Raw genomic sequence first — 19,778 nt, 5'->3', positions numbered from 1 at the left:
CAGGTGAGGGCGGGACGCGGGCGCAGGCGCGGGGCCGGCCGCGCGCACCTGGCGGGCGCGGGGCGGAAGCCGCAGAGCCCGCCCGGCTCCGGCCTCCCGGGGCTCCGGTGCCGCCCGCGCGGCAGCGCCTTCGCCGTGCTCCCGCCGGACGAGGTGAGTGGGGGAGCCTCGGAAGGCACCGCGCGGCTCCGCTCCTCCTTGGCCTCTCCAAGGGCTGTGGCCGGCGGCGGGACAGCGTCCGGTGCCGCTTCTCGTCCGCTCGCCGCAGCCCGTGCGGGCGCGCCCGGCGGGGCTCGGCAGGCGGGCTGGAGTCGTGAGGTGAGGGAGCGGTCCTGGGGCGGGCACGGGGCCGGGGCTGCCCCGGGGGTCCCCCTCAGGCGCCCCTTGGCGTGCACACTCCACGCGCGGTCCCCTCAGATCCCACCGAGGCCGCCGGCCCCAGTGGCCTTCCCGGGGCCGGGACAACCCAGCCCTGCGAGCTCCGCTCCGGGCGAACGTGGAGTGCGCGAGGAGCCCAGGCTGCCGCCTGTGCGGACACGGAGCTCCGGGAAATGCCGGCCGGATGCACTGTCCGAAGCGAAGGTATTGACCGAGGGAGGTGTCTCTGCCACGTACGGATCCCGCCCAAGGGTTTGCCCGCAGTACCGCATTGATTCGGGGCGGCAGGGTGATACCAACTGTGTACATTGCCAGCTAACTCTGGCGTATTTCATCCTATACCAAGGGCTTTTAAAGAGTTACCGCATTGTCTCTGCCCTCCGGCGGTTTGTTAGTCTTCTGCACAGCAGGTGACAATACTTAGACAATGTTTGCTTAGGTCTGGAGAGCTGACTGAAAAAGTGTATTTTAAATTTAAAAACCGTAGTGACATGGATTTTTATTTTTTTAAACTTTATGTAAAATATTCTTTTACAAAGAAGGATTTATTAATAAATATTTTTGTTGGTTAAATTAAAAAATCACTGGAAATACAGATGTTACGTATGTATCTCAGTAGCATTGTACATGTTAGTCTTCTGTAACAAAAAGACCTCTTTTGTTTAAAAAATTATAAATTGTATTGATCAATTCAGTCTTGACTAAAGCCAGTGGTACGCTGCTGAGCTGCCAGACTTAGAGCCTGAGACAAAGCAGCCAATTTAGAGGGTTTGGTTTCCTTTTTTAGCCAGGTTTGCTCAGTGGCCTGGTCAATTTGGCATCTGCTACTGTCATCTCAAGGCTTCTCAATAACAGAGCAAAGTAAAAATTAAGTTAGTTACCGAGAGCCTGAACTGCTATTTTTGTTTCACTGTGGGAAAGAGCAGACCAGTTTTCCTCCTCCTTGTAACTGCTATTGCCACTTAACGTGTCCCTTTTTTGGGGTGGGGTAATACCAGAAGCAGGCCGGATATCTTGAGCCCTGTCAAAACAGGAACAAGATATAATTGCCCTCTCTGGGACATTTCCCCAGTGTCTGTGGTTCTAGGTGACACACTGTGTTGCTTTGAGGCAGTTTTTTTTTTTGCTTTGCCCAAGTTTGCTGCCTGGTTCGCTTGTTCCAAGAGCTGTTACCTAGCCCAGGGTTTTCCCTTTTTTTGGAATCAATGTAGAATCATGTTCATGATATGAAATGCTGGTCAGTTGCCTGCCAACACTTAAGAGTTTCTCATCCTAATCTGCTCATTGTTGTGCCTGTCTTCTTCAAGATCTGAAAGTGCCTCAGGTTTCTAAACCATAAAGGACTAGATTTTTTTTAGTCATGTAAAGCATAGATTTAGTTACTTACTGTCTGATTTTCCCTAAGACTCACTGAGTTCATGTGCCTTAGGAAGTAGTTCTGCTTACAAACAAATAAGTCATATCACAAAACTGACAATAATTTAGTAATTAAATTCTGGAGTCAAGTGACTAGATACAGTGGACTGACATTATTCAGCACTGAAATGTAGCTGGAAAAGAGACACTGAAGTGGGTAGAGGTGGAAAGTGAAGACACCTATGGGAGCTTCCAATAAATATTAGTTCAGCAGTCACTAACCCAGTAAATCTCCCACGAGGAGACTTTCTTTGCTTTACTCTTATCACTTAAACAAAAGTTTAAGGCCAGTTAGAAAACTGTGATTTCAAGACCTGCACTTGATACTCGGATGTTTTTGTTATCTTAGAAATGTTCCTACAATCAGGAAAACAAACAGAAGTCCTCTGGTTATGGTCCAGACATTATCTTCTGGTGCTTAAATGAAAATGATACACTAATCCTTCTAAGTTAAAACAGTACTTTACAGCTGCTATCATGCTCCCTTTTCATCATTGCATTTTTAGGGACAGTCAGAAATAATTTAAATGGTGGCCCAAAACAATCTGACCAAGGGAAAAATAAGGAAAATACAGAGTTGAGTGAAATTTAAATTTGAGATAAGTGCATAACATATCCCAGTTCTGTAAAAATAAGCCATAAAAACTTTTATAAAATATGGTTACTGTATATTTTTACTATGCTATCAGTTGTCAAAGGGAACTCTCTTCTCTGCCTATCACTTGCAGTGCTTGGCAGTAGAAAAATAGTCATGCTAACTTTGAAAGAGCATGTGAAAGTTTGAAGCACTTCCATTAAAATACATAGAAGGAGGTTTGGTGATGGTTTGTTTGGGGTTTTTCCTCATTTATTTTTTTGATCTAAATGCAACTGCTGAAGGAGATACTTGACTAAGTTGTGTTTCAGCAAGCTGTTCTGTGCTGCTGTTGCTCAGAATTTCTTCAGCCTTCTTCAGTATGCTCATCCAGAAAGTACAGCTTCTAATTTCTCTGTCATAATCAGTGAGGCAGGTTGCATCCAGTATTTGGTAGAATAACTTGTGCCATTAGTGTTTCTAAAATGAAGGCCCAGGAACCGAGCACATTCAGTATTCCTCTTATAATTTTTTTCAGGAGTGGAACCACACTTCTACTGGCTGAGCTTCAAAGAATGTACCCGGAGGAATAGCACCTGGGCTTAATGAATTTCTATTTCTTTTAGGTATGTGTACCCTATTTAGGAGCGCATTCAGTAGGAATTCTGAGTGGAACAGATAAACTAGTGTGGAGATAGAAACTAGACAGGTGATTCTGTTTCTCATTTTCATGTCTTTAGTCTTTAACTTCTGTACATTTCATCATTTGTTCCTTTACCTAAGTCAAGGGCTAATGTTCTTGTAAACAGTAGCATAGTTTGCTAAACTTTAGCAACTTGTGTAATTATTCCCAGTTTCTGAAGTGCTTTTGAATGGTTTTGATTCTATGAAGAACCTTCTTATTCGATATAAAGCTAAACCTTTATGAAAGGTTCATTCTGAATTAGATGTTTCTTAGTCTGTCACCAAGGTGCTTATGTGAATGGATGTTCCTCTGGGATGTACTTCTAGGAAGTGCAAACAGTTTTGTTCAGTGCTTTATTTATTTATTTATTTATTTTCCAGTAGAAAAAAGCATCAATTTCCATGGTGGTAGAAGATGAAAATATCATTTACTGAACTGATTATTTCAGTAACTAATGTTTTAGTAGCAATTACATTGATACTCATGCAAAGAAAACAAAAAGCCCTGTCTAGAATTTTAGATTCAGAAATACCAGTAGTGGAAGTAGCACTTATAACAGTTAAAATATCCTGAAGTATATTTGTCAGAGTTTTGCTAATTTGGCGAGAACAGTTGATCATCACTGTCAGGTTTGTTTGGTTTTTTTCTAAAGTATTTGCTCAGTGTTTTTATTCGCACAGCCACCTTCTGATGAAGGGGACTGTAAGGTTTGAGAAAGGCATTGTATACTTTGATAACAAGGAAAAATAGACAAGCTTTTTATGAGACTGTGCTTCTGGAATTATAGAAGAATTAGATTAAGTTGAAGCCAAGTTATCTAGTTAAAAGAGTTGTGATTAGAATAATTCCGAAGCATTTTTTCCCTATTTTTCCCATTTTTTAGGATTTTTGTTTTGGTTTGGTTTTAGTATTTTTAGGGTTTTTTAGGTTTTTATGTTCTATAAGCAATATTGTAAGGAAACATTTGAAACCTATTTAACATTTGGATAAAAGAAAAGTAGATTTTAAAATAGTTTTTTTAAAAAAACTGACATCAGGTGTATTGTTGATACTAACCCCAATGAATTCTGTCTCACTCGCATGGTTTGAAAGAATTTCTGCTGATTTGGGTTAATGATACTTTCACTTTTTTATAAAAGATGGTTCTCTACAGTGTTGTTCAGATCAAGCTAACAAAAAAAAAATCATAATTTTCTGCTTGTAGGCCACATTAGCAAGGCTTTCTTGTAAGAGTTTTTGCAGACAGTCTGACATCAGAACCAGTGGGTGGCATAATGTAACATAGACTGCATTGAATTCTCACACTGCCCATGTGATGTGGTTTGAAGTAGTGTGGCAGCTGCTTTTTGGCACTTTTAGAAGACTTTTGTAGTACATTTTAGTTTCCTGGTTATTTTCTTCCTAAAAAAAAAAATCCAACTTCAGATGTTTAGGGCTAGTTATTTCAAAGTGCTGTAAGAATCCAGACTACTATTAGTGAAAACAACACTAATGAAGAGAAGATTAAACACTTTGCTAAACAGTCACCCCAGGGAGTTTAATCATGCCACATACTTCTTCAGCATGTCCTGGAGGATTGAATAGTAGCTTGGTCTGTGTTTACTGACACATTGCTATGCTATTGAAAATGTGAGAGGCATTTGTGGGGAATAAAGATTGTATTTCTGACTACAAAATTATCCTGGTAAAAAACCCTAAGTAAGATACAGCTTTCATGGCAAATGTTCTTTGGACAATGTAGCTTCTGTTCTGGAACTGCTGGTTTTTTTGTGCAACAAAGAACTCTTCTCTTATTGTAAGCAATATCCCTATCAGATATTTTGTCAACAAAGATACATTCAGCATTTGTCTATATCAAAAGGTTTTGCTGTATGCTTGTGGCAATCAAGCCTCTGTCCACTTGGTGTTTGCTGCACATACTATTCCAAGGCTGTCACTTGATCCTTTCTTAAAGAAACATCACTTGCTCTTGTTTCTGTGCACGGCCTGCTGCCATGTATGCTAGTAGAGTGTACTAATCCACACAGAAAGGGGTAAGTTGTGTTGCTGTCTCCCACAATCCACCTAACTCAAGGGAGTTGTCTTTTCTAGGGACAGACACATTTCATGTGTGTTGTGGCAGCATGCTCCACGTTTCTTGTTTCTAAGGCATCTTATGACACCATGTATTTCAGATATATATATAGATAGATATAGGTATATATATAAAGATGTTTTCTTTTTTTTCCATTTGAGGAAGATATATTTATAGTGCTTATTGATTTCTAAGCTTTAAGATTTACCAGTATCTTACACGCTTGGGCATGGTGTACTGAGAAACAGTAATGTGATTTTCTTTTTGATGGTGTTAGGAAAGCATTCCTGGTTAGCAACCTGCAGAGACTGTCGCCCCTGCAGTGCTGGGTGCTAATCTGTACATACGGTTGGTGTTTTACATTGTATATTGCACTTTCATGGCAGGGTTAGGAGGTGAGGATGACTGCACAGGTGGCCTCTGTGATAAGAGACATGGGGCTACCCCTCCACGTCCACACTCTCATCCCGGGCTGGACACAGCTGGTTTGAGCCAGCTGTAAAGTAGACCCACTGTTGGCCAAAACTGGGCCACCCAGTGTAGCAGGTGGTGCCTCTGTGATGAGGTATTTAAGAAAGGGTAAAAAATACTGCACAGCAGCTGTGAGAAAGAGGAGTGAGAAAAATAAGAAACCCTGCAGAAACCAAGGTCAGTGAAGGAGGGGAGTAGGTATTCCAGGCACTGGAGCAGATATTCCCCCTGCAGCTCATGGAGAAGACTGCAGTGAAGAAGAATTACTCTGCAGCCCATGAAGGACCACCCCAGAGGAAGTGTCCACTCTGCAGCCTGTGCAGCACCCCAGGCCAGAGCAGGTGGATATACCCTGAAGAAAGCTGCAGCCTATGGAGAGCCCTTGCAGGAGCAAGATCCTGGCAGGAACTGCAACCTGTGGATGGCCTATGCTGGAGCAGTTTATGCTGAAGTACTGTGCTGCACAGAGAGAACCCGTGCTGGAGCAGGGGAAAAGCGTGCAGAGGAAGGAGTGCTAGAGATGAAGTCTTACAAGCTAACCACAGCCCTATTAGTCATTCCTTCTGCACCACTATGCAGAAAGGAGATAGAAGAATTGGGAATGAAGCTGAGCCAGGGAAGGTAGTTTGAGCCTTTGTTTCTCACCATCCTACTCTATTTTTAATTGGCAGTAAATTCAAATTCATCATTAGAAGTCTGTTTTCCCTGTGACAGTAACTGGTAACTGATCATGCTGTCCTTAGCTCAACCCATGTGGTTTTCCATCTTATTTTGTCCCCGCTGTCATGTTGAGGATGGAAAGCGAGAGAGTGGCTGGGTTGTTGTCTGGCAGCTAGTCAAGATCAACCCACCAGACACTGTGAGAAAACAAGACATTTTTCAACCTGGTAATTTGGTAATTTGGTTGCAATCCTTTCATTGGGAAGGAAAGTTTTTATTTGTAGTCTTCCACTATAAAGGTATTGGTATTGCAGTTCAAATGTTTCAGCAGTAAGGAAAAATGGGAAAATAAAATGTGACACAGACAGAAGTGGACTGGTTGGTTTGGTTTGGTTTGGTTTTTTTAAATTTTGTGAGTTGTGAAGCGTGTTTTTGGTACCTTTTAGTATGTTGTAATATGCTTCCTCTTTGCACTCTTAACAATAACTCTGTTGTAAAAACACTGTAGTTTGAATGTATGGGTTTATTAAGCTGACATAAGCTTTGAAATACAGTATAATGTGAAAGAATCCAGATGCTTAGTTTCTCCTGCAAATACTTGAAGGAAACCAGGTGAGGGGTGGGGGTTTTTTGTTTTCTCTGACTTGTATCTCTTCCTGAGTATATATTACTCCAATTAAGATCTACTTGTATTTCAGAGGAATAAATAGAAGTTTTTTGCAATTTTGTGGTCAGTAGTTAACAAGTGGGAACTAACTTTGGCTTTTAGCTAGATGCTGTTCATTTTTCTTCTGGACTCGCATACATGCAATTTAGACAAAAATGAAGCTATTCCCTGAGTAGCTATCCCAGCTATTCAGGCTGGTTGCAGAATGCATCTTCTTCTTGTAAACTGCCAGTTTGGCAAAGAGAATTTAATTCAAATTACTCAGATTTTGGTAGTCCTCAAATGTCTTTCATAGTTTCATCTTTGAAAGCAACTCAATAATTACTTGTCTGTGAAAAAAATAGTGGCAGAAACTTTAAAATTGTTGAAATAAGTTGATTGAGAAGTCTTTCCTATCTTTATAGTTCACTTTCCATGTGGCTCTTTCTGACATGCAGCTTGAACTAATGTATGGATTCCACCTGTTTCTCTTCTGTCCCATCATCAAACTAAAATTCCCTGCTTCTACAAGACTTTATACAACACTTTCTTCTAATTTTAAACAAACTAATTGGAAGAAAATAAATATGAAATAGTGGCACTGTGTAGAAATACTGTTTTATTCTTGTTGGTATTCCTGGTTTCTGGTTCTTCAATGTGAAGTGTATTTAAAAAATAAAACCCAAAACAAAAAACAGGGGAAGGGCATTTTGGATATCTTATAGATAGGTTTGATGTCTCTTTAAGTGATGTAGCATGTGTAACGTTTGATTTTTGGGAGTTGTGAATTAATTCCTCTCCATTAATTTCTTATGGCTGTATATAGTTAAATATATTCGATGTCTAAATGAATACTATTTGTTTTAATTTACAGGTGCTATAATTTCAAGAAATGCTGTGACATATTTGAAGAACAGCACTCACAGAAACGTCTGTTGTTTGAAAATTTTTAAAACTAGAATGGCCTTGAAAAAGACACCTAAACTATTTAAGGCATTTTTTCACTGGAAACTTTGGAAGTTCAGCATTATTGTGTTTGTCTTTCTGGTATTTTTATTTTTATTACAAAGAGAAGTGGGTGTTCAAGATTTCAAGGATGAAGCAGGGATTGAGCCAGTTCTTGGAAAGAAAAGTCATGTATTTGGTCTTGTGTTAAATGCTATGAACAATATCAAAGGTGCAAAGCCAAAAATGCAGATAAAAGCACCTGTTAGGCAAACTAAGATTCCTGGAGAGAGACACTGTTTGCCAGGGCACTATACTCCAGTGGAACTAAAACCCTTTCTAGATCGGCCCCTTCAAGATCCTAATGCTCCTGGAGCTTCTGGAAAAGCATTTAAAACCATCAACTTAAATTCAGAAGAACAGAAAGAAAAACAGGTTGGAGAAGAGAAACACTGTTTTAATGCATTTGCAAGTGACAGGATTTCTTTACATCGAGATCTTGGACCAGACACTCGACCTCCTGAGTAAGTTTAAATGTGTATGTTCTAATAGTTGAAAAACTTCTCAGAAATTCAGACTGCAAAGTGATTTGAGAGTTCAGCAGTAGGTGATAGTTTAGGAAAGTCTCCTAACTATACATAATGATTGGCTGTACATAATGATCCACAGTGCCAAAGCCAAGAATGTTTAGAAAAGCTCACTTCTTTCATGGCTTTGAATTCAAAGTAACCATATTTAAATAAGGTGTTCTGCTTTTGCCTTTAAGCTAAAATTTCTGAGTAGCTTTCAGGAAGCCTGCTAAGTTTTACTTAGAAGAAAACTAAAAATGTGGTTTCAACATTTTTCCAATTTAAACACCACCCCCCATTTTTTTAGTATTCAGTGTTAGTAAAACCACTGGCATAATTTAATAAATTAGGAATTGTAAACTGTTGAGCAAGGTAATGGAAGGTCTCAGCAGCAATCTTGTAGTATTGAAAAATTTTATAAATATAGACTGCAGGACTTGGGGAGAGTGGGTTTAGTTATGAGTCTCTGTCAGTGTCAGATGAAATGCTGTCAGCCATCTGTGGCAGAAGTGGCTAAACTTACTGAGCCACTGATGATACATGTGGTGCAGCTCACCATAACCTTTCCGAGAGCATAACTGGGGAGATTTTGCTTGTGTATTTTGTGAGGCAGTGACTGTGGTTATTACCTTGGGGTGTCTTCCAGTCCCTGAAGCTGACAGGCAATAAACACTAAGTGTGCAACTTATGAATACAGAAAACAGCATTGTCATCTTGACTTGCCGTTGGATCTAAAATTATGTTTAGGATATGTCAGTCTTGAAAAACTGTAGGTTTAAAATTGTATCCCTTGAATGGGATATGCTGCTGTAAGGATTACATAGTATTTCTTCAAAACTTTGAAATTTGAATTGGATAGGTTGTATTTTTCCTTGTAAACGCTGCATTTTTCTAATAAATATTTTTCTTTGTATTCTTAGGTTTCAGCAGTAATGGTGACTTTTGAGTCAGCTCAGTCAGTACCTGCTGCTGTCAATAGAATAACATTTTTTCCTGAAGAAGGCTTGGGTGTTATATGAAATGTACTCAAATGTGTGTGAGACAGAAGCAGAACTAAGTTGTTCAAGTGGAATTCTCAGTCATAATATTTTTTTAAATATTCTGAACAACTGCTCCGTTTGAAGTACCTACCTTTGCACTTCAGTACTGGGATAGAAAACAGAGAAGCTGAAATATTTAATGTTCATTGTTATAAAGCTTCGTACTAGAAAGAAAAGTTTCTTTTAAGAGTTTGAGTAAAAAATTATTGTCCATTTTGTAACCCCTGACACTTTCTAATCTGTAGATGTATTGAACAAAAGTTTAAGCGTTGCCCGCCATTGCCAACCACAAGCATTATCATAGTTTTCCATAATGAAGCGTGGTCAACTCTGCTCAGAACCGTTCACAGTGTGATGTACACATCTCCTGCCATACTGCTAAAGGAGATTATTTTGGTGGATGATGCCAGTGTAGATGGTAAGAAGTCTTTCTGGTTTTGCTTCTTTTCCTGTTTGCTTTTTTTATTGAAGGCATGTTGGGATTGCAGATAAATTGGCTAAGAGGATGTCTCTTTACCACTCTTGACATGCATAACAGTATTCTAAGTGGTTTTGTTTCTTTCTTTTTTTTTTTTAGATTTAAAATAGCCCTCCCCAATCTTGTTTTTCCATAAGGTAGTCAAATATTAAATTCTTGTGCTCTAAAAGGTTTTTAAACCCCATATCTATTTTTTCCGGTTCTGATGCTGATTTAACTGCATAACTGCTTGCATGACAAGTATCATTGTAATTTGTGTTTCAAACCAACTGCAATTTGTAGAACAAAATATCCAAGTATAAATTGGCCCAGAGTTGTAGGAATTTGCATTTTATCAGTGGTTGTCTTTATGCAAATTAATTTCGTTAATATGAAGGGAAGTGTCTTTATTAGATAGTAAAATAATTTAATGGAAAAATAATCTTCAACGGTCAAGCTGAATCTCAAAAATAAATATATACTTAGTGTGAAGACAAATGCAAGTTCAAAAATCTTTGTATGCTTAGCTTTAGATGAACAAGTCTATACATACATTCTTCTATTAATGTATTTACACTTTTTTGCAATTCTGTATTGAGTATATTGAGACACTTGGATGTGAAATATGTTCAGTAGTATAGTTTAATACTACGGATGGGCAGAATAAAGAAGATGATGTGGGATATTTAATGAGATGTGGGGTTCCTTCTCAAACTTTGAACATTTAAACAGTTTTTTTTATGGCTTCTGTTGCTGCTGTAAATATTGTAGCCTTTGAAAACTCTGTAAGTGTGCCATCAATTAAGGAAAAAATTCGCATGTTCTGCAGATAATGTAGGTACGAGATCCATTTGCTATGAAAATGGAATTGAAATTCAAATGGTTATCACTGCAGCAGAGATGTACTAGCACACCCTTTCTTGTTCAGAATTATTTTAATGTTCCATCTCCTGTTCTCTGCTGGTCACCTCTTCCTACACCCCTACCCCCAAAAACCTCAGCTCCTAAAAATAACCTTCAGCGGACAGGAATTTTTATGGCTTTGATGTTGAGGTAATTTCTGGGATTAGTGTGAGTTGTTTATCTTGTTAGCTTAATAGTGTAACATTTTGGGCAGTGGCATGTATGTACACTGAATATCCTGACACTGATTGCTCTTTCTAGAATACCTGCGTGATAAACTAGATGAATATGTGAAACAGTTTCAAATAGTTAAAGTAGTCCGTCAAAAGGAAAGAAAAGGTCTGATCACTGCACGCTTGTTGGGAGCCTCAGTAGCAACAGGAGAGACCCTCACTTTTCTGGATGCTCATTGTAAGTGCAACCTGTAACTGTGCCGGGTCTGGTTTATAATGCTGTTGTCTTTGATTTAATGTTGAAGATTTTTTATGAATTATAAATGTTAGCAATATATCATCTTTCCTATTTCATAGTCTCAAAAGTATAATTAGCAATGCTATTTAAAAATCGTCCATAATGGCTTGCTGGATGTTAAAACATACCCTGTGTACTACTTTATAGCCAAGCAAAAAGTCAGTGTTCCCATTTTCTCCACAGGTGAATGCTTTTATGGCTGGTTAGAGCCATTGTTGGCAAGAATAGCTGAGAACCCTGTTGCTGTTGTAAGCCCTGACATTGCTTCTATAGATCTCAATACTTTTGAATTCAGTAAACCATCTCCTTATGGGCATAACCACAACAGAGGAAATTTTGATTGGAGTTTGTCCTTTGGATGGGAGTCTCTTCCTAAACATGAGAATAAAAGAAGAAAGGATGAAACCTATCCAATTAGGTAAACATTATTTGAGCACTGTTTAAATCCTTCTGTTTCCATGGAGTTTTTCTTACGAACAGCAGTTTGTAAATAAATTAATTTTTCAGATGAGTATAATCAGACATCTTAGCATCTTAGATGTGTTTTGTAATACTTCCTTTAAGAACCACATTTTAAAGCATTCATAAAAATATAGCCTACTTAAGATAGTAATTGCTCTGCATTATTTCTTCTACATACAGTGGAAATTGCTAATATTCCTCGGGGGAAAGGGCAAAGGAGGATTATACACAGTTTTTTCAGAGACAGTACAATGATTCTGTGTCTTCATTCACTTTACTTGCAAGAATGACAAAAAGGGTCAGAGCACCCAAATACTAAGCTGATACAGTAGTGCCTTTGATGATAATTGCGCCTGCTTTGTCCACAGAGAGGTTACTGGTCTGTAGGAGTCATAGCTTTGCTCGATATCCTCCATACAGAGAAAATTTATTGGTTTTCCCGATGCTTTCTTTTATACCAGCAGTCATTATTCTGAATGAGTTCTTAATAAATGGCAGTAAGCTGTTAAATGAGATTCTTTGTGAACATATTTAAGTGCTAGAAGTATTATCTATGCCAGGAATATGCATCACTGTAGTGAAATACTAACAATTGCATGGGAAATTCCTAGAATAGTTGCACTATGATTTTACATCTATATTTAAAAACCCTACTATCTTTAAAATTTTGTTTTTGCAGAACACCTACTTTTGCTGGAGGTCTCTTTTCAATATCAAAACACTACTTTGAACACATTGGAAGCTATGATGAAGAAATGGAAATATGGGGAGGTGAAAATATAGAAATGTCCTTCAGAGTAAGTTTAGCTCCCTCATTAGTAATTGTCTCTATGCTGACAGTGTAAGGGGATTTGAGAATAAATTAGTATTAGATCTTGACTCCTCTGTTCAATCAGCCAACTAGGACAAGGAAAATTGAATTACTAATTACCTGTGAAATAAAATACAAACATACTCACTAAACTGTTTTTGATTTTTTTTTAGATATTTTTAGGGTTCATTGTAGTTTCCAGGTTTTATCTGATTAGGAAATTCACTTACGGTATGCCTGATATATGTACTCTTGCTAGTGGTTTGATGTGTTCTGGCAAACAATAATATTACTGAATTTTTTTCCACCCCCTGAATTCTAATTGCAGTGCACTTACACACTAAATGTTATTATTAGGTATGGCAATGTGGTGGACAGTTGGAGATCATGCCTTGCTCTGTTGTTGGCCATGTCTTTCGCAGCAAGAGTCCCCATACTTTCCCAAAAGGTACTCAGGTGATCACACGTAATCAAGTTCGCCTTGCAGAAGTGTGGATGGATGAATATAAAGAAATATTTTACCGAAGAAACACAGAGGCAGCAAAAATTGTGAAACAAGTAGGTGGTGGTGGTGGTATTAGAAATCACACTTGCTGCGGTGAAAGTTTTGGTGAGCAAAAGTTATTTATTGACAAAGTACGTAAGGATTCTAGATATTTTAAGGAAAAGACAGTTCAAGTTGCTTAATGCTGTAGCCCCAACAAACATAAGAAAACTAAAGTGTTTGGGTGGTGAATGTTGATTTGATATTGTGAGGTTTATTTTTTGGTGGTTTTTTTCATGCCTTCTCTAAAATCCTGAGTTGTTTGCATTGTGCAGGTACAGGAACTACCAGAAGAGCATGAGAGAAACTACTGAGTGTAGACAATGTAAACAAACTTATTTTTTGGAGTGAGAATGTCATCTTGTTAGTCTCAAGTTACTTAGTATTTTTACTGACAAAGCAGGTTTTGTTGTTCTTTAGCAGCAGGATAAAACTTATTTGATGATGGATAACCATCCTGTCTCTGTTTAAAAATGTCAGTTATTTTCAAGGGAGGTTGGGTGTTGGCTTATTTATTTTTTAAGTTTTCTGCCCAGCTAGAATCTAGAATTTTCTTTTAGAAGCTATTTTTCCCCCTTCATGTGATAAATTTTTGTGACTATTGTATCACTGAAAGCATTAGATTTCCTAGGCATGTTCAGCAGCTAAACAACTGAATTTTGTTTGGGAGATTCTACATTGTACTGGATATTATGCTTACTATTTCATTAATCCAGTTTGTTCTTTCACCTTACACTTCTAGTGAGATCAGTTGGCTTTATGGCTGTCATCAGTATGGCCTTATTTGTACTTTCCCACTTCATGGCACAGTGTTAAAACTTCCTTGGGACTAAAGATACTTCTATTTTTTCCATCTTGCAATGTATTTTCTTTTAAGTGCTTTGAAATGCTGCAGGCAGGATGTCAGTGGTGTTATGACACTGAGAGACAGCAGTAACTGTAGTATTACAGCATTAACTAGAAAAAAGTCAACAAAGGAAGCTTAAAACTTGTGTAGTACTACACAGAATATCACAGCTTTATGTGTGCAAAATGAATGTTAATGTATTTATCTTCTTTACTTCCCTTCCTCTAACAGAAAACATTTGGAGACATATCAAAAAGACTTGATTTAAGGCAGCGTCTGAAGTGTAAAAATTTTACCTGGTATCTCAATAATGTTTATCCAGAAGCGTATGTGCCAGACCTGAATCCTTTGTTTTCTGGATATGTAAGTGGAGATCCTTATTTTCTATATTCTTCATAGTCCAGGAAGTTTGCTGATCTCTTGTACTACCTTAGCCATAGCTTTTAGACTTCAGCTATCTTTAACTGCTCTATGGTTTTCTGCCACTAGTCTAGACAAAGAATCTCTTCTGCATACCTTTTATAGCTTTTTCAATAGCTATGTAATTTTCATTTTTCATTTATGTCGAAAGTCATTTTCCCTGCCAAATAACTTTAGACTTTGCACTGCTAAAACAACAACAAAAAAAATTAAAGTAATAGTTCTTAGCTGGAAGTGAACATGAATTTTCAGCATGTATTTACAAGTAACTTTCCCTTCCTCCTGTTTTAAGTATTTCATGTGAATCTGTTCAAATTGTAACTTGAATAACAGTAAGATTGTACAGGGCAGGCTAATAACTCCATGTGTGACAGTGTAGTTACTAGGTAGGCTTTTAGTTAGAAAAGATCAACTGAGAAAACAGGATTTTTAGATTAGAGCATAGCAGAAATTAAAAATGAACTAACAGCTGTAATTGTTGTTAAACTAAAGGTTACTTTTTTATTTGACTGAGACAGTTTATATTTTTGTCATTCCACTGAGTTTTTTTTATCCTGATAACACCCTTTCTTTAGTTAAAAAATATAGGTAACCGCATGTGTCTGGATGTTGGTGAAAATAACCATGGCAGCAAACCATTGATTATGTATTCTTGTCATGGACTTGGAGGAAATCAGGTAAAATATTTGACACCTGAGTTTTATTCTCTCTCCTGCTGTAGCTTTACCATATAAAACTTTTAATTAATTTTAGAGAAATTGACTAATTTTTAATATGAAATTTCTCCATCTCTTTTTTCCTTTTTTTTTTTTTTTAATACTTAATGCCTATATATATTGTTAAAGGAAAATTCCATACCACTCTTCATGTTGTGTCCCGTTTCCAATGTTTGAACTTCAGCATACAAATTCAGATTTCAGACACAGTTGCAGTGCTTCACTTGCCCTCTCCTTTCTGTGCAAAACCTTTTCGTGCCACCCTTACTCCTGTCTTGTAAGTGTTGTCTTCTTAATTCTTCCTTTCCTCATGCTTCCTCCTATTGCTTCTTTCTCTGTCACCAGGACTCGCACTGTCAAGGAAGATGTTGGTTGGAATCCGGCCAGTGGGAGGCCAAGTGTCCAGGCCTGAGCCGACTTCCCTATCACGCTTGCAGCCTCACAGTGTGAGGTCAAAGTGGCCTATCCTGTACTGGCTAATGCAAGTGAATAATGTGATTCCATTTGTTCAAGAGGAGCTCTCTTTGGTCCATAGCTCTTAGAGGCAGCAATGGTGCTCTGTTTCTTCTACAATATGACTTGCAATAGATGTCAGACACTGAATCGTTCAGTCATTACTGTAATACTAATAGAAGGAACATCTCCTTCCCTGCCCAGAAATGCACACTTCTCTGTTGCCTTCAAAAGTGAATAAAATGTGTCAACTGTAGAACCTTAATAATTAAAGGTCAGCAAAGGTCTAACAGCTTTTATTAGAATATAATTGTTATCTTGGGGAGAGAGGGTGTTAAATTTTTTTTCAGTCTTAAAAGACATCCATTGATGGCACTGTGAAAATTGAGACACATAATCCTAGTCAGGTGATACCTTCCCAACCATTTTTAGTGAGAGATGGCATGCTGTCTAGATTAAGAACTACCCTATTACGCTAGCTTCTCACAGGATTGAATTTGGGGTTTTATTCGATTGTGGATTAATCCTATTAGCCTTTTCACATTCTCACAGTCATTAATTTGGGAACACTGTAGAAAGAGACATTGTATTAAGAGATCTGCTGTATGCTTCTATTATTCTCACTTTCTAAGTTATCTTGGGCTATACTAAAACCCTATTCTTTCAAGTGTTATGTTTTTTGGTTTCCCTCCTGCTACAGAATAACAGTCTGAATCCCTTTAAATGCCAGCCTTCAGAGAATAGATTTTGCTGATAATGCTTGCAAGATGCATATTTGCTTACTTAACCCTTCTCATTACAATGCTCTGGTTTCAGTTGTTCTCCATTCTTTACCAGACTTTTAGCAGTGTAGGCTGATATTTCCCATGCTGTCATCTTCGTCCATATATTTGAAATGGGAGTAGAAAAGAGAACCTAGTTTTCAGAGTTGTACATCAGTTGTATATTATTCTTCCTTTTTAGATTATTGGAGGCTGGAAACGTGCTCATTTCAATATCCAAAATGAATAAAGTTCTAGACCTAGCTTTCAAGTCATTATTTTCAGGTCTTACAGGGATTTTGAAGTTCCAAAAATAAATCAGGACAGATTTAAGTCAGATTACCAGATTACGAGTAAATTACTGTGTCTAAATGACTAAGCAGGTCATTTCTGTCAGTACCTGTTTTGAGGACTAATACTGGTCATAGAGTCTTAAGAATGAGATGCCTGTTTGTTAAGAGTGAGATGCCTGTGAGATGCCTCAGTGCTATTCCTATTGTTTCCAAGGTAGTGAGGAGGTGATTGCTGACCATTGGAAAATGGAAAGCCAGAGGGGGGTAACTGAGCCTGGCCTTAATATTCAAAGGAAAGATATGGTGAAGGTTGCTGACATACAGAGGCAAGAAACAGTAGCAACCAGATGTAATGTTAGGGATTCTGCTGGTTAATGTGGGGGAAATAGAAGAGATCAGGATGTTAGGTTAGGGCTGGAGGGGTAAAAGGACAGCTGTGTCTGTAACTGTTATAAGTAAATCCCTGTTAAGACCAGAATTACAGCTGAGCCTTAAGAGTACTCTGCTGTCAGGAAATCATGGTAAAATGAGCTCACAAAATACATGCTTATTATTACTTTTCTAATGGTTACCTCACAAGAGGATGTAACAGCATCCAATTGTTCCATTTATTGTTTAGATCAAGCAGCAAAAGCTGGCATACAGGAATCAGTATTGTTTCCTGTGACAACTTTTGTTGGTTGCTCTAAGAAAAAACAAAATCCAACAACAGAATTGAGTACAGATTTTTAAGGTCAATAAATGCCAAAATTTAAGTTATCCATACAACCATCTCCACTCTTCAGTTTGTCTCCTTGGATTATATATGGTTTGTGTGGGAGTAAGATTTTGCATCATAAGACACATGCAGCAAGTGTCATTTGCAATTAATACATACAAGTATAAATTAGTATTGCATCAATACTAAAAACTACTTTTAGTTTTGTAAACACTTTTGAAGTGTCTGTGCTAAAAATCAGAGGAATTATTCTGTAGTCTCAAATGTTTGAATGAGAAAAGAAATGTATTATTTTGTGTATGGAAATTTGAAAGGCTTGATTTAGTTTAACACTTTTCATTGTGTTTATTTACCAAAATTTTAAAAAATTATTTAAATAGTACTTTGAATATTCTGCACACCATGAAATTCGCCATAACATCCAGAAGGAGCTTTGCCTGCATGCTGCCAAGGGACCTGTGCAGCTTCGCGAGTGCACCTACAAAGGCCAGAAAACCTTTGCTGTTGGAGAGGAGCAGTGGCTGCACCAGAAGGTATGTATCTTGGGCAGTGAAATGGCCTTTTTGTTAGTGATCTTCAATATTAGTTAATTTTGGATTTCCAATAAAAGCACAAACACCAGCAAAACAAATACTCTCAAGCCAAAAAAGAGTAAGTTTAGTTTTGGCAGGAAAATGTAGATAATTTCAGCTTTTCAGTTCCACATCAAAATGCGATGTCACTAGTAGGAATGTCACTTAAAAAACCAGTTGATATCCTCTAGTTTGTTTGTCTAGACATCCACCTGGAAGTCAATTCAGATGTTTTGTATCTTTTAAAATATTTTACAAAATTTTCTTGACAAAGCAAGTTGGCACTTGCATACTACTTACGTATTTTCTAGTCCCCTCTGCACCACCTGCATGAGCTTACTCTAGAAATCAGCTTAGGGGAGGAACCGTGGGGGGAAATAGCATGCTCATGGTTTGTTCACTTTTTCTTTTCCTCCATTTTTTACTCACTTTAGGATCAAACTTTGTACAATGAAGCACTCCGTATGTGCCTTACAGGAAACGGAGAGCACCCGAGTTTGGCATCCTGTAATCCGTCAGACCCTTTCCAGAAATGGATCTTTGGCCAGAACGATTAAGATTTAATATTATAGGCCAGAAGCAGTTTATTAAAAGAACCATTTTGAACTGTGATCATATACATATACTGTATTTTTACATGATAGTTCAAATGCAAAATGTTTAAACAGTGTCTTTTCCCTCTTAAGTTGGATATAAAATGTGTCAGCAGTGATTTCTTAAGAGTCTGTTACACCAAAGATAATTGGGATCCTGGTTATTTTTTGTTTACAATATTTCTGTGATAAGACTTTATATGTTGACCACTGATTTATGGATCCTATTAGTTCTCTTTCACCTTGGGAGCCATACGTAGGGGGTTTTTTCAGCATTTTTTAAGTACTGCTGAAGAAGACTAATTTTCTCTGTAGAGTTGCAAGAAATTATTGTCTACTGTCTAAAACCCAATACACTTTATATGTATCTTTTTATGCTCAAATGGCTGACTTATTTTTTTTAGTAATTAACTTTACTCAGTAAAACTTCCTTAATATTTTTTAAGTTCCTTCACTTGGAAAATTAAATATTTGACTGTCAGGTCAAAGCCAAATAAGCCACCACATTGTGCTCAGCTTCTAGAATGTCAGTTCTTTTGTAGTAGAAAAAAGTAATTCTCACTAAAATATGTATTTATGATTATTTTAATGGAAAATCTGCTTATTTTGATACTAATCTTTTGTTTAGCCAAAACTTTTTGTATATTTTTACATTTCATGAACTTAAAAATTTATTATAAAGTTGTATTATAATAGGCTTCCGAGCTGCTTAACAGTCACACATTTTTTCATCATTCTGTTCATTATTGCTTTTAAATTACATGTTATCTACTAAACTTTTGCCCCTACCTTTTAGTGATTTATGCAATATTTACCTCACAGGTTTCTAATGTTATCCATATGTAATTTCTTGTGCAAATTTCTTGTGTAATGATCTTTTTTTCTTATTTGTTTCCCCTTTTACAAAGGACTGATCTCAGAATTATCAGTCTGAGTGAGATCTTGGCCTTTCTAACTAGTTTGCTAATTATAGAAAATAATATAGCATAATCAAATATATAATCAATTTTTTAAAATTTGTAAAATTAAAACAAAAGTATTTGGCTGCATGATCAAATATAAAGCTGAGAAGGGGTGGGTGTTAAGATTGAATAGGACAAAGTACACTAATAATACATCTGTTATTTTGTCCTAGTAAATAAGTAATAGATAAATGCTAACTTAGGTCTGGTGGGTGAATGGATGCTGATGTGGGGTTTTTTTACTTCTGTGGTGGGGAGGGAGCCTGTCTGTACATAATTCAGTGGTACCTGACTAATGAGTTCAGTTTCTGAATAAAAGCAAGAAATCCTTTCAGTA

General features: G+C 37.6%; 1 protein-coding gene across 3 annotated transcripts; it reads left to right on the top strand.

Annotated features, from left to right (window-relative positions):
* The first annotated feature begins 48 nt into the window (after nt 1-48).
* Nucleotides 49-19,778, top strand: GALNT3 (polypeptide N-acetylgalactosaminyltransferase 3). Of its 3 annotated transcripts, none has more exons than XR_006018250.1 (12): nt 49-153; nt 2,907-2,994; nt 7,779-8,373; nt 9,704-9,876; nt 11,080-11,229; nt 11,473-11,707; nt 12,431-12,548; nt 12,920-13,120; nt 14,185-14,316; nt 14,949-15,050; nt 15,435-15,816; nt 17,695-17,781. XR_006018250.1 is itself a non-coding variant. In XM_042041403.1 (12 exons), the coding sequence occupies exons 3-12, from the start codon at nt 7,865-7,867 to the stop codon at nt 18,441-18,443; spliced, it is 1,896 nt and encodes a 631-aa protein (XP_041897337.1). In that variant the 5' UTR covers nt 49-153; nt 2,907-2,994; nt 7,779-7,864; the 3' UTR covers nt 18,444-19,778. The 3 variants fall into 3 exon arrangements, 2 of the variants coding, with proteins under 2 accessions (XP_041897337.1, XP_041897338.1); XM_042041403.1 differs by lacking the exon at nt 15,435-15,816 and adding an exon at nt 18,321-19,778 and having other exon boundaries at nt 17,695-17,847; XM_042041404.1 differs by lacking the exons at nt 2,907-2,994; nt 15,435-15,816 and adding an exon at nt 18,321-19,778 and having other exon boundaries at nt 17,695-17,847.

This window comes from Corvus kubaryi, unplaced genomic scaffold (assembly GCF_017639235.1).
Source record: "Corvus kubaryi isolate FWS band 111438036 unplaced genomic scaffold, C.kubaryi_AGA036_p1.0 37396, whole genome shotgun sequence".
In the NCBI taxonomy this organism is placed as follows: Eukaryota; Metazoa; Chordata; class Aves; order Passeriformes; family Corvidae; genus Corvus; species Corvus kubaryi.
Note: the sequence above shows the minus strand (reverse complement) of the source record. Positions and strands in the feature narration are given on the sequence as shown.

Bases quoted from the DNA above. Each gene is read 5' to 3' on its own strand.
- GALNT3 (XM_042041404.1), top strand. From the start codon at position 7,865: ATGGCCTTGAAAAAGACACCTAAACTATTTAAGGCATTTTTTCACTGG. The intron at 11,230-11,472 runs GTAAGTGCAACC...TTTTCTCCACAG, and splicing joins CACTTTTCTGGATGCTCATT to GTGAATGCTTTTATGGCTGG. The intron at 15,051-17,694 runs GTAAAATATTTG...TTATTTAAATAG, and splicing joins ATGGACTTGGAGGAAATCAG to TACTTTGAATATTCTGCACA.